Source organism: Neopsephotus bourkii, unplaced genomic scaffold (assembly GCF_033783945.1).
Source record: "Neopsephotus bourkii isolate Nb327-2 ecotype Australia unplaced genomic scaffold, CSIRO-AGI_Nbou_v1 NB_122, whole genome shotgun sequence".
Lineage (NCBI taxonomy): Eukaryota > Metazoa > Chordata > Aves > Psittaciformes > Psittacidae > Neopsephotus > Neopsephotus bourkii.
This window is the reverse complement of record NW_026900639.1, coordinates 340,771-354,700: the sequence shown is the minus strand read 5'-3', so window position 1 is coordinate 354,700 and position 13,930 is coordinate 340,771. Positions and strand designations below refer to the sequence as shown.

The window sequence follows — 13,930 nt, the reverse complement described above, 5'->3', positions numbered from 1 at the left end:
TAATTACAAGGAGCATTTGCACAGAGTAACACTAGTACAATGAATTACTTGCTTGTCTTAAATCTTGATGGTGTCTGAGTCCAGTGACTCTTGGACTGATAACTAAATAATTCCAGGGATTATGAGTTTGCAGTAATTCCTTGAGAGGGATTTAGGATTTGGTACTTTTGGTTTAGCTTTTGTCTTCCTTTTCATGGGGAGGTAATGCTGTCCAGAGCAGTTGTCTATACCTTGTCATCTGGGCACCAGCTCCTTGACCTGGCGATGAGCTCTGGCATCTGGCACACTTTCTGTCCTGATGTGCATATGAGTTTTTGTCGTCATCCTGTGATGGGTCAGGCCATGTGCTCACAGGTGGCAGCAGTAGAATTAGCTTCCTTTATGGTGCCTCTTTAAGGGAGAGCTTCAATGAGCCTTGAAGCGCCTCTAGGAGCCAAGATGTGGGTCTCGGGTGTTTAGCACCCATCTGCATCAGAAATGACAACCTTGCCTTGCTGCATATCCCTGCTACCCTACTGGTTTGTATCACATACTGCAATAAGAGCCAACGCTTTAAATAAAGGACAAGTGGCATGTTACATGAGGGATTGCGTCCACACTACTTAGCTGGGGGTGGCTGTTAGTGTCAGTGTTGCCCTTCTGTTTCAGGGGTTTGCTGACTTGATTCTGTCCCAAATCCATCACTTCCAAATTCTTTAATTAAAAAGATTAAAGAGAGAAGAAACAGCAGGTGGAGAATCCTTGTTTATCTGATTGGGAGTGTGTTGCTGCTGCTTTGCGCTCAGTTCAGATGAATCCCCAGAGCTCAAAATGAACCCATTCTCCAGATGCTGCCTTTAATAACAAGTCATCTGTTGGCAGCCTGGTCACCTCCAGATCAGGTATTGTACAGAATACAGCTCAAATCTTTCCTAGAAGAAAAGTCCCCTTGCAAACTGCTATGGAGAAAAGCATAGAATCCCAGAATGGTTTGGGTTGGAAGGGATATTAAAGATCATCCATTTCCACACCCCCCCCGCCATGGGCAGGAACACCTTCCACTAGACCAGGTTGCTCCAAGTGCCATCCAGCCTGGCCTTGAACACTACCAGGGATGGGGCAGCCACAGCTTCTTGCAACAACTTGTGCCAGGGCCTCACCACCCTCACAGGAACTCCTTTCTAAGATCTCATTTATATCTCCCCTCTGACAGTTTAAAGCCATTCCCCTTGTCCTGTCCCTACCTGCCCTTGTCAGCCCCTTTATGCACTGGAAGGTACTCTAAGGTCTCCCTGGAGCCTTCTCCAGACAGAGGAAGGGGAAGGAGGGCTGGGGGGAGAGAGAGAAAAAAGCAGGAATCAGCCAATTTGATACTAGCACTGGTTCTCCCCATTCGCACAGGAAGTGGCAGTCTGACCATGGGAATTTCTTTTGCAGCCACGGGACTCCTGGGAGGAGTGGTGCAGCCCAGCTCTCCAGTAGGAGGCAGAGAAGGGATGGACAGTGACCACGTCCAGCTGCAAAAGCAAGAGAAGATCTCCCAGGAAGAAGCAAAAGAGCTTAAACAGGTATAAATTGACATAACTTTGATAAGAGTTGTTTCATGGCTTCTGTTTTTTTCGTAAGATACATTTTCATCATCAGAAACCTAGTCATTGTCCTTAACAGAATATTCCTCAGAAAATTCCTGAAATTAAATGGGCATATTTTAGAAATCAGTTAATCAAGCCTGTGATTAAAATACACTGCTAACTTCATAAGTTTGTTTTGGTTTGGGTTTTTTTACTTGTTTTGAACAAATCAAGGATTAGCATCGAAATATATTATAGGATTGTAACCTAAGCAAAATCCTTCACTGTAACCTGTTTTTCTGAAGATTAAGCGCCTTAACAATTAAATAATTTTTGGCTCTTTTGTGTTTTCTCTATGCCATCTTACTCTTTTTAGTAAGGAATAGCAGTTCTGTTTCAGAAGCATTCACAAAACTGAACACAGAACTTGTAGCTGGGAAATAAGTATGCTGTCCAGCATATTAAGAAAGAGAAGATTTTCCTAGAAAGGAAAAAAATATGCAAAGTAATCTAGCCTGATATTGTTCCTCTGAATGGCTCTTTAAGGAATTTCTCTCATAGTTGATGAACTTCTTAGTGAAGAATCCATCTTTGTCGTAGGTGGTTGATCTGAAACAGTTAACAAGCTGGAAAAGCAAATGAGAACGGTTTGAGTGTTTTTTCCATTAAAATTGGTTTACTGGTGATGATCACAGCCTCATCAAATGCGACTGAAGATTAAACTTTATTATTGCTTATTTTCCCCCCTCTAGCATTTTATTCTTTTTGATATTCCAGGTGTATCTTGGTGATGGCATCATGTGAAGTCTGTCCTAATTCCATTGTTTCTTAGCCAAGCCTGAAGGCTTCCAGCCCCCTTCTTTTATTTTATAGTTGGGAATTGGAATACAGCAACTTCTGTTAGCTTGAGTGCATTTGAGAGTCACAATCACTTAGTAGGGTCTCGAGTGGCTAAAAATAAAAGCTTCTTGCATGAAAAATCTATTTATTAACTAAAAAACAGTTGAGTAAGTGAGAGTCTAAGCTTTGCAGAAGGTTAATTTCAGAAATTTCTGGTACTCTCTATGCTGGATGGTAGACTAGAAAAAGTGCTATATGGCCAGTGTGATTGAAAACAAAACACTTTCAAGGTGAACTAGAGCTCAAAAGACAATTTTTGTATTTATTTATACCCCATGAAACCAAGAATTTTTAAGCCAGTTGATTATTTGGGGTGAGTTTGTGGGGGAGTGTGGATGAGGAGAGGATCTGAATTCCAAACTTACAGGCCATGAATTGGCCTTAATTGTTCCCTGGAGCCAGGCCTCTTTAATCATCATTTCGGTCATTAATAATTTTAAGGTACATGTTTTAATTCCTATAGAACTCCTGTTCCTTTTCCTTGCTAGGAGTCACCACATAAATACACAGTCTTAGACCATAACTTGCTTCTGTAACCAAAATATAGTAAGTATCTTTTGACTGAAGTATCTTGGGGTTTTTTCAAAACCAAACCTGACTAATCACCATTTAGTGATTCTCCCTTCTGATCTTTTAAAGAGCTTATCTCCATGATCTGTTATTTTATCAAAAAATAACCATTTTCTGAAGCAGTGTTGACCTTTTGGAAGATTTTAAGGAAGAATATTTCTCAGTCATAGTTGTACAAATAGCAGCAATCTGTTCTTCATGCAGGCATGTGCTTTGTATGCCTGTTATGTATTCAGGAGGGCCAGTTGTTCCTTCCTTAAATGCCAGCTTTTCAGCACTATAATTCTGATTTGTAGCCAGACCCTAAAAACCTAAATACACTACAAGGGGTTGTTGGTCATGGACTACTAATGAAGACGCATTTTGATACAGCTTGCAAAAAAAGCTTTTCACTAATTGCTCCCCCTCCTCATTACTTGTGATGTGGGTAACTCCAGGATAACTTCTGAAGGCTGGAGAAGAGGAATTTGTGATAAACAGATATAGTCATCACTCTCCTCAAAAACAAAGTACTTGCAGTAATAACAGTAAACGTTTTGCAGCAGAAATGGTTGAATGATACTAATTCCTTCCATTAGAGCTGGAAGTCCTGAGCATCTGCAGGTGTGACTGGGTGGCTGAGTAAAGGACCTCACCAGGACTTCAGGAAGGGACATTTGTGTCAACGTTTGTGGCAGTATGAGCTGTGTTCTTTAGCTGTGCTATACAGATGGAGAAAGAAGTCTCTGAAGTTACTGTGGTCTCTGGCTGAACTTCTGCCTCCCACCTCAGTATGGCTGACATAATGGCACTGGGTGTGGGAGGGGATGTGATAATATTAGCTTAAGGGCTATGGTCAAAGGGGGGCAGTTCACTAAATTTTAAATTATTTTGCCAAACAGGTGCTTTCTAATTTCTCAAATTGTTTCTGCCAAAGAACTGTCCTGATACTTACTGTCTGGAGAATGCATAGGCCATGGAGACAGAACCAGTATTAAAGAAGTTACTTCTTTAACATCTGGGAAAAAGCCCATATCCCAGTGCATTATCTTTGGCCTTTGCTTTCTCATTGTCTTCTCAGGTCAAGGTGGTTCCATTTCAGTCCTTCGGTACTTTCAAAGTCTCTTCAGTGCTTATTCACCCTTTTATCATACCTTCATCTCAGGAAATTACAACCGTTAGGAAAAGCATTTTGTTGAGGACCTGTTCATTCCAAGTACTAAATACCAAATTTGCTCACAGGATGGCCTGCTTCCATGGCCTATAGCGGTCAACAGACAACTGATCTTAAGACCCGTGTAATGACTATGCTTCAAGTTTATTTTTTGGAAAGCACAATGCAGGGAGAACTGAGATACTGACAACTAATGCTCTGTATTTGCTTTTGCGAACTTAAGTATTTAATGACATGAAATTAAAAGGTGATGGTTAAGCCTCTGGAGCTGCTTGAGTATTTTTTTCCAGACAAGGCCAGCAGAATGTTAGTGGCACCACGAGTGCTTCCTGAGAAAGTAAATAAAATCAGAGTTCTGGATCAGTCCAAGAAAAAATAATGGGAGAAATCAGCCACTAAGAATAAGATAGTAAACAATGATCCTTCCGTACTGTCTGAATAGCCACTGCCTCAGAAGAGCTGATGCTTTAAAATCTGTCTGGTTTGTGTGCTTCAGATACAGGGGACCTGCTGTCCTGTCAAACACATCTGTTCAAGTGTTACCTGTGCTCAGATGTTCTGTTCCACAAGAGACAGCCTGATTTTCTAGAGCAGGCAGAATCCCTTTTGCTAGTGGCTGGTGTAGTTGGGTATTTGTACACTAAATGCAACTCTGCATCTAGCAGAAGGAACCTCTGTGCTTTGCACAGCTACAGGCAAGTACTGATAGTGGCAATCCCATACAGAAAACATGTTAAAGCAATTCAAATCCATAGATTTTTGTTATGGCAAGTTGCACTTGCCTCTTGAGGCATTAACAAATGTCCTGTAGTAAATTGTGCTGTGGTAGTTTAAGATATTTCTGTGCTCTGCTGTCTCCCTGCCCATTTCCAGGTGCAACAAGAGAAGATGTGGACAGGACCCTTAATATTTCTGGTGCAAGATCATAGAATCATAGAATAGTTAGGATTAGAAAGGACCTTAAGATCATCTAGTTCCAACCCCCCTGCCATGGGCAGGGACACCTCCCACTAAAACATGTCACCCAAGGCTCTGTCCAACCTGGCCTTGAACACCACCAGGGATGGATCATTCAGAGCTTCACTGGGCAACCCCTTCCAGTGCCTCACCACCCTAACAGTAAAGAACTTTTCCCTTATATCCAGTCTAAACTTCCCCCGTTTAAGATTGAACCCATTACCTCTTGTCCTGTCACTACAGTCCCTAATGAAGAGTCCCTCCCCAGCATCCTTATAGGCCCCCTTCAGATACTGGAAGGCTGCTATGAGGTCTCCATGCAGCCTTCTATTCTCCAGGCTGAACAGCCTCAACTTTCTCAGTCTGTCTTCATATGGGAGGTGCTCCAGTCCCCTGATCATCCTCGTGGCCCTCCTCTGGACTTGTTCCAACAGTTCCATGTCCTTTTTATGCTGAGGACACCAGAACTGCACACAATCCTCCAAGTGAGGTCTCATGAGAGCAGAGTAGAGGGGCAGGATCACCTCCTTTGACCTGCTTGCTGGTCACGCTTCATTTGATGCAACCCAGGATACGGTTGGCTCTCCGGGCTGCGAGCACACACTGAAGCCAGCTCATGTTCATTTTCTCATTGACCAGAACCCCCAAGTCCTTCTCCTCAGGGCTGCTCTGAATCTCTTCTCTGCCCAACCTGTAGCTGTGCCTGGGATAGCTCCGACCCAGGTGTAGGACCTTGCACTTGTCATGTTTAAACTTCATGAGGTTGGCATCAGCCCACCTCACAAGTGTGTCAAGGTCCCTCCGGATGGCATTCCTTCCCTCCAGCATTATCAACCAAACCACACATCTGATGTCATCGACAAACTTGCTGAGGGTTCACTCAGTCTCACTGTCCATGTCACTGACAAAGACATTGAACAAGACAGGTCCCAACACCGATCCCTGAGAGGCACCACTTGTTACTGGTCTCCAGCCGGACATTGAGCCATTGACCACAACTCTTTGCGTGCAGCCATCCAGCCAGTTCTTTATCCACCGAGTGGCCCACCTATCAAATTGATGTCTCTTCTATTTAGAGACAAGGATGTTGTGTGGGACAGTGTCGAACGCTGTGCACAAGTCCAGGTAGATGACCTCAACTGCTCTACCATTGTCCATCAGTTTTGTAGCCCCATCATAGAAGGCCACCAAATTGGTCAGGCAGGTTTTCCCCTTAGTGAAGCCATGCTGGCTGTCACCAGCCACCTTGTTGTTTTTCATGTGCCTTAGCATGCCTTCCAGTGCAGTTCTTGATGTGGGTTTAAATTTATAATGGGAGTATGAATTGGAATATTTTACATGTTTTTTCCCCTTCTTGCTCTCCTGCAGTGTGTGTAGCACAGAGTTGAAGCACCATATTAAATCCTGACGAGTTATCACTGTCAAAACCTCTATTTGCACCCTATTTCAGAGTACTGTGAATGTCAGCTTCCTATTAACAGGTGAATTTGGCTGCATTCAAGAGCCGTTTCTGGTTTTATGTGTTCTGCTTTAATTTTCAGACCTGTTAGGGATAATAGTGTGGATCTTAGGGAGAATTTAAGGGAGTTCAAACTTCAGTTGTCAATACTTCCTGCACAGTGACACTTTCTGTATCTTATTTTTACTGCTGGATACTCCCTTTAACTTATTTCTTAAGCTTCAGCTAAATTACATTGTTATGATGTCATCTCAGGCCCTAAACCAAATTGAGGTCTCCATTGTAAGATTTTTAGGATACAGTATGCCTAACACTTGGAATTTATATCCTTGGGTGGTGTGGCAAAATGATAAAGTCACAGGGCTAAGTATTGAACAGGTTCACAGGCTTGGAGTCCACTCCCGTCATTTTGTTTGTGTCTGTGTTGTGGCTCTCCTGCTTGGCTCTCACTTAAGCCAAAGTAGAGAGAAGTGGGCAGCGCTTGAGCAAGTCATCAAGCAGGTATATAAAATAGAGCAGATGAACTATGATCTAAATGCAGTGTACTGATTGGGTCCTCATAGTCTATACGAGAACTTGGAATACGTAGTTTGGATGGACACCTCTTCTCCCACCAAGGCCCGAGTCTGCTGTAGTTGAACACTTGACATGGCAGATTTGGAGAGCAGTGATGAATTTTCTCCCTTGTTTTGTACAGCGAGAGCTCTGTGTGGGAATATTAGGTATTGCCTGAAGCTGCACGTAAAATCTGTGGCAGAGCCATAAGGATAAATCAGACCTTCCAAATTATAATCCGGTGGCATAAATCTAAAGTTGTCTCAGTGTGAGATTGATCACAGCCTGAGGAAATGTGCCTTTACAATGTCTTTGATAGGCTCATACCTGCTGTTTGGTTTTGTGTAACAGATAGTTTCACGATGAATTTTCATGTCTTGGTTCACCGTCCAAATTGCATACTGGCACAGCAAGCACTGCTGCTTTGAGCAGTTGACAGAACTGTCTAGTTATCTAGTGATAACTAGACCTCTTGCCATCGTTTTGCTTTGCAAAAATATTGACCAGCTTTGGCCAGACTTCACCTTTCAGTAACTCTTTCCAGCAAGCTCTGTGAGCTCTGCTGAAAGTCTTAACTGCTCCAGGTCCCATTGGATTGAGTAGCAGTACTCAGTTGGAACACATGAAGATGCTGCAGACAAAGGGTTAAGGGATTTATTACCAGACTTTCTGAGGCAAAGAAAGTTAACAGATGAAAGTGAGCTGCTTGTGTTTTATTTTTGGGTGTGAGTAACCGCATCATCATCAGCTGCTGTGTTTCAAGGCAGAGCCTAATTAGCAGGTGAACTGAGCAGAGCCCTGTAGCTGACTACTTTTCCATTTTACTGCTTTCATATTTTAAAAGCTTTTCTGTTCCCAACAATTGTGTCTTTTTCTGTATTTTAAATGTTAAGTATGCTCTAATGAATGCAAAGCCTATCAAAAGTAATCTGTTTTGAAACTAAAAATAAACTACTTTCTGTGGCAAACCTGGGCCTTTTTGGCACAATTTTGATTTACAAATAAATTGGGTTCCTCTTGGAGAGGTGGGGAAGGAGTGTTTCTGCTTCCTTTCTGCATACCCTCGTGCCAGCCCCTGCTATGCTGCATAGCAATCTTGGAGGCTTGCTGCATATCACCACATTTATCTGATGTGCTTACCTCTACCTAGATGTGGTAGGTGAGGAGGTGGCTCAGGAAACCTGAAATTACCACACTGTGAAAGGTGCTTAGTGGTAAACCTCCAAAAGCCTGTGCCTGGCAGCAGCAGGAGGTGGAGGTGTTGAAGGACCAGAGGAACCATTCTGGAGCATGTGTTGTTCCATGATCTAGAAATCTGCTTTTCTTCTGCTGTTCCAGAAAACAAATTTTGGGATGCTGTTGGGTAAACCTTTTTAGTAAACTTGCTGAGAAAATATTAGTATGAACCATTTTTAAATCATCTGCAAATGATGAGGCATGCTTCTTTTGCTGCCATCCTTTAGCATGTATAGAAGGAGTGAAGTTTCTTCTCTCTTAAACTGGTATAAAGAATTTAAACTTTATTGGAGCAGAGGCTGAAACCCTGTAATCTCTCAGGTGAACACTGAAGCTAGCCCTTTTAGTTGGATGGAGTAGACCAGAAGACCTTCAGAGTTCTTTTCCTAAATACACTGTGACTTTATGAATGGTAGGAGTCATTTCATGTAGCACTGCCTACTTTATTTTATGTATTTATGTGTACGTTCTATATATGATACAAGCAGAAGAAGCTCAAAGGAAAGACTGAGAGAAAGACACCTCTGAAATTCCCATTTTCAAGTGTAATTCTGAATTATACACATGATATATCTGATCATGTCACTTTTCTTTTTGGTGCGTATCATGAAAACATCTACCACCTCCAGTGTGGGGAATTCACCCTTGCTTTCCTGTTACAGTGAGAGATCCTGAAATGTTCCATTTGAGATAGAAACAGAGGGCAGTTTAGCTTGTAGTTTTGGTAAGAACAGACAAAGTTAGATACAGCTTGATCCACTGTTTGATTTGTTGGTTTGTTGTTTTTGTTTGGGGTTTTTCTTTTTCCTGTGGCAGCCAAATTGCAAAATCATTTTTTCACACAGCTCTGTTTCTAGCTGTTTGTGATTTAAGGAAAGTGCTGAGAAATACGTCATAGCAGCCTTACGGTATCTGAAAGTGACCTACGACAATGCTGGAGACTGTAGTGGTAGGACAAGGGCAGTGGGTTTAAACTTAAAAAGGGGGTGTTCAGGTTAGATACAAAGCAGCAGTTCTTTACTGTGAGAGTAGTGAGACACTGAAACAGGTTGCCCAAGGAAGTTGTGAATGCTTCATGCCTGAAAGTGTTCAAGACCAGGATCATGGATGGATGGTTGGATGGTGCATTGAGCAACCTCGTCTAGTGGAAGGTGTCTGTGCCTGTGGCAGGGGGTTTGGAACTATATGATCTTTAAGGTCCTTTCCAACCCAAACCATTCTATGATTCTGTATGTTATGAGATAAATCTCACTACCATGACTGATATGCAGCTTCAGCCAAAGCTCAAAAAATGCCCCTGCCCTTCCAGCTAGATACGATGTTCTTCACTGCTTTTCTCAAACTGGTAGCTTCACAGCAGCTTTCTGGGGGCTGATTATATATTCTAATATATTCTAATGGAAAACAAGATAACTGAGTTTGCCACTTAAGAAAAAAAAAATAAAATTTAATGTGTTTAGAGTACAATTCTTTTCCCTTGTTTTACTAAAGGCCACAGATTTATGCTGTTAGGCTGCAGTTCTGGTACCTTCCGTAGCATCACCCGGATACTCATGTGGCACAGCAGTTGATGTTGTGGGATAGTGCTGGGATAATTTGCTTTCTTGGAGACTTACTGCAATTGATTGGATAAACTACTCTTATTAATCAGGCAGTGCAAGGATATCCTCATGGACCTAGCTGTGAATGCCTAAGGAAGTAGATCATGTAGGCCAGCAGAGGCCTTATGATCTGAAGTAACTTGGAAGCTGGATTTCCAGTCAGTATGATACAGTGCTTCCAAATTTCCCTCTGATATATCTGAGAGAATGCAGCTGAGGCTTGCCCATCAGGCAGGTGCTTTCAGTTCATGCATCCAGGCTTATTAAGGGAGTAGCCACAAGAGGGAAGAAAAGGCAATGATATAACTCAGTCCTTGGTCTGCTGCTAAAAGGAGCCAATGTTACAGAGTGAGGAATTAAGACAGATTTTTCTTGTGTAGTTTGGATCGCTGTGCTTGGACTTGGTTGTGTGAACTGATGAAAATGAAAGTTGAGTAAGCCCTATAAGTCAATGTATGGTATTGTTATGGATGGCTCATCCTTGAGAATATATAAGCTGGCTTTCTTCTTCCATTTTAGAGGCTTCTGCCCTGTTTGGACCAATACCTATAAGCGTTTTCAGACTACATGGTCCCCTCACAATCTTGGAGTAGCTGTGGATGTTAGCTTGCAGTTTCACATATGAACAGTAATTTGCTAAATGTAGTGTAAACTGGTTGATATGTAATACAATGCTTACAGCCTGGAGTAGAGCTGTAGCCAGTGCATCTGTTTTTTTCTCATCTCAGGTACAGCCTGAGCCTCTTGGCTGCCTTGATGTCTGTTCATATCACACGACCCTCTAGTCCCTTTAAAATTATTTGTTTGGTTGCCTGTTTCTCACTTTTCCCATCTGCTCCAACCACTGACATTTCTTTCTTTAGCAGGCTGTAGTAAAAGAACAGTTTCTGTCCTTTGACCTTGTCAATGCCTAACATTACTATGCCTTCAGCCGTGTGATCCCCTTCTGGCTTTCTGCCACTTTCTGTGCTTGCTTTCCCTATCAGCTCTCAACATGTACATAATCTCAGTACAAGCTACTGCTCTGAAATGCAGACATACCAAGGAGATAATAACAGAGCCAACAAACAACAAATCATGCTTAAATGATTTTTATTTCTAATTTATTCTCTTCCCTCCCCTCTAACCCTAGCAGTTCAGATTTGAATTTTCTGGTCTTTAGTTCCTTGTTTCATTCATCTCAATTTAGTTTATCAGAGTAAGAAATTTCTTTTCACCAGCATGTCTCAGGGCAGACTCCAATAAATGAAATAAAATTACAACCATGAAATAAGTAGTTGCCATGGGTCTGTTACATTTCTCAAAGAACCAGCTGGTCGATTGCTGAAAGTGCTCAGTCTTTTCTTCTGACAGATACTAAAGAAGCTGAAGGGCCTTGCCTTGGAGACAGAAGCTGAGCTGGAGAGACAGGATGAAGCTCTTGATTCCATCACTACCTCTGTAGACCGTGCGACACTGAATATTGACAAGCAGAACCACAGAATGAAGAAACTAACGTAGCGCCTACAGGAACCAGTGGGGATGGTATCGTGAGGAAGAAGAGGATCAGAGTACTGTGTTTATCAAGACTGTTTCTTTAATAGACACTTTGTGTGGGAGCTGTTTGCAATATTGTCTGGAGTACAGTGCTGCTGTTACTGAGTTCCTGTGGGTTTTGAAAATGTTTCCAGACTTAGATGATGTTTGAAGGCTGTTTTAGGATTAAAAAGGCCAAGACTTTTAATTGCGGTAGAACAATGATAGTGGCTTCTTTACTACAGAAAAATCTGTAAATATGAAAGGATGTGATATAATCTGAATCAACTTTTATGTGCTTTTTTTATGTTGCTGCTTTTGAAAGGTTGCGGTTTTTTACTGCAATGAAGAAGTGAAGGAGAAATGAACTGCATATGAGACTACTTTAGATGATTACAGCTTATTAATTCCCTCTCAAGGTCTTTCTTTAAAAAAAGTTAATAGCTGAACTAAAGACCAGATGTCCAACTGCAAGTCATTGAGGCTTTTGTTTGTAACTTAATGCTGAGGTGAGCAAATGATGGTGATAAAACCTTGTGTTCCCTAAGCAAATATTTTTAATAGGTTTCAATTGTGCTTTTAATGTACCTAGGAATTTTATAAGAATAATGAAGACTTAGTGGCCACAGCTGTCTGTTGCCACATCCTGGAAAATGGAGAAGGTGGTTAGTTAATGTGCATGTATTGGTAGAGATACCTGCTCAGTGAGCAGGTTTGGGGTTTTTTTTTTGCCATTTGATAAATGTTTTGCTTACTTAAATCACTTATAAAAAGTATCAAAATTGAATATGTTCGCTTTCCGAAAGGAAATGATGATCATTGATGATCATGTGCACATTTTTGTGTGTTTATGTTTCCCTTTTAAACTGCATATGTAGTGAAGGAGTTGACTTTGGAGTGGGGAAAGTATTGTGGGTGAATCTATTCAGTTCTTGGAGTTCATTGTTTGTACCCCTCACTTGCACACAGTGGTTTTAGATTTTTGGTAATAATCTGACATGGGATGCAGTGTCCTCAGAGCATAATGAGCACAGTGTTTACTTGGTGTGGTCCCTAAATACAATGGTTAAGCTAGGCTAGCAGATCTTTGACGAGTGTCAGTGGAAGGTCTCTTGTCCTTTTGCTGCTCTGTTCTTCATTTTCCAAGGATCTCTCTACCATTCATTTCTGACTCCAAATGGGAAGAACTTCATGAGTCATGTAGAGCATCATGTGTTTTTTGTGTATCTCTCTCAGACTCACAGACTGAGGGGCCTGTTGCTGGAGCTGTAGGCATCTGTATAATATTTGGCAGTTGCGGTACACCCACCTAATTCATGGCTTTTGCTTGTTTGTACTAAGTGGTGGTGGAACTTTTCAAGACCTCTCATAGGTCTATTTCTAAAAGAAAAGGGAATACTGCAAACTTTTAGCCTAATAAGTTTTGTTGAGTTCACAGTTGGCTCCATGGAGACCACAGCACAGTGAGACCTTTTCCCCTCCTAACCTACTTGATACTACATAGGAGAGATTCCAGGTAGTCCATGTAGTGTAGAATTGTAGAATGGTTTGGGTTGGAAGGGACCTTAAAGATCTTTCTGTTCCAGCCCCCTGTTCAGGCAGTGACACCTTCCACTAGACCAGGTTGCTCAGAGTCCCATCTAAACTGGCCTTGGACACTGCCAGGATGGGCCAGCCACAGCTTCTCAGGACGACCTGTTCCAGTGCCTGGCCATATGCACAGGGAAGAACTTCTTCCTCATATCTCATCTCAGTCTCCGCTCTGTCAGTTTAAAGCCATTCCCCCTTGTCTTGTTCACACCTGCCCTTGCCAAAAGCCCCTCTCCAGCTTTCTTGTTGGCTCCTTTAGGCACTGGAAGCTGCTCTAAGGTCTCCCTGGAGCCTTCTCTTCTCCAGGCTGAGCAAGCCAAGCTCTCTCAGCCTTGTCTCCATAGCGGAGGTGCTTCAGCCCTTGGATCATCTTGGTGGCCTCCTTTGGATCTGCTCAAGATGGACATTTCTATCTTGAAATCTAGAATGAAACATTTAGAAAGAGCAAGCTGCTCGTCATGATGCAGCCCAGGGCACAGTTGGCTTTCTGGACTGTGAGCGCACATGTCTGTTGCCTGTGGCAGAGAACACTAATTTCTTCAGTTCCTACAGTTCAGCAGCTATTTTAGTTCAAAGTAGCTGTTGTAATACATGCGTGGGGGGGGGCTGTGGGGTGTGTGCTTTTGTTTGTTGGGTTTGTTTTTTTTTTTAAGTGTCTATATTAGAAAATTCTTCTTTTACTGCTTTCAAATATAACAATTTTGGTGCAATATTTTTAACTAATGAAGCTTTGAACTGTTTATTCCACTAATAGTTGTGAAAATTTCCTGTGCCAGGATATTTCAGCCTACCTTTTAAAGAATGGTACAGGAAATCACATAGTGTATGTTAATTTTCAAGATCT

General features: G+C 42.1%; 1 protein-coding gene across 4 annotated transcripts in view; it reads left to right on the top strand.

Moving 5' to 3' along the window:
* SNAP47 (synaptosome associated protein 47) overlaps nt 1-12,727 on the top strand; it is a 30,144-nt gene extending 17,417 nt beyond the window's left edge. For 2 of the 4 annotated variants that reach the window (XM_061365834.1, XM_061365816.1), the window contains exons 4-5: nt 1,417-1,547; nt 11,335-12,727. In XM_061365834.1, the coding sequence (XP_061221818.1) occupies nt 1,417-1,547; nt 11,335-11,481 (278 nt within the window). In that variant the 3' untranslated portion in view covers nt 11,482-12,727. Of the gene's footprint in view, nt 1-1,416; nt 1,548-3,598; nt 4,374-11,318 lie in introns of those variants that run through there. The other 2 variants (XM_061365826.1, XM_061365844.1) reach the window with 2 other exon arrangements.
* The last annotated feature ends 1,203 nt before the right edge of the window (nt 12,728-13,930 follow it).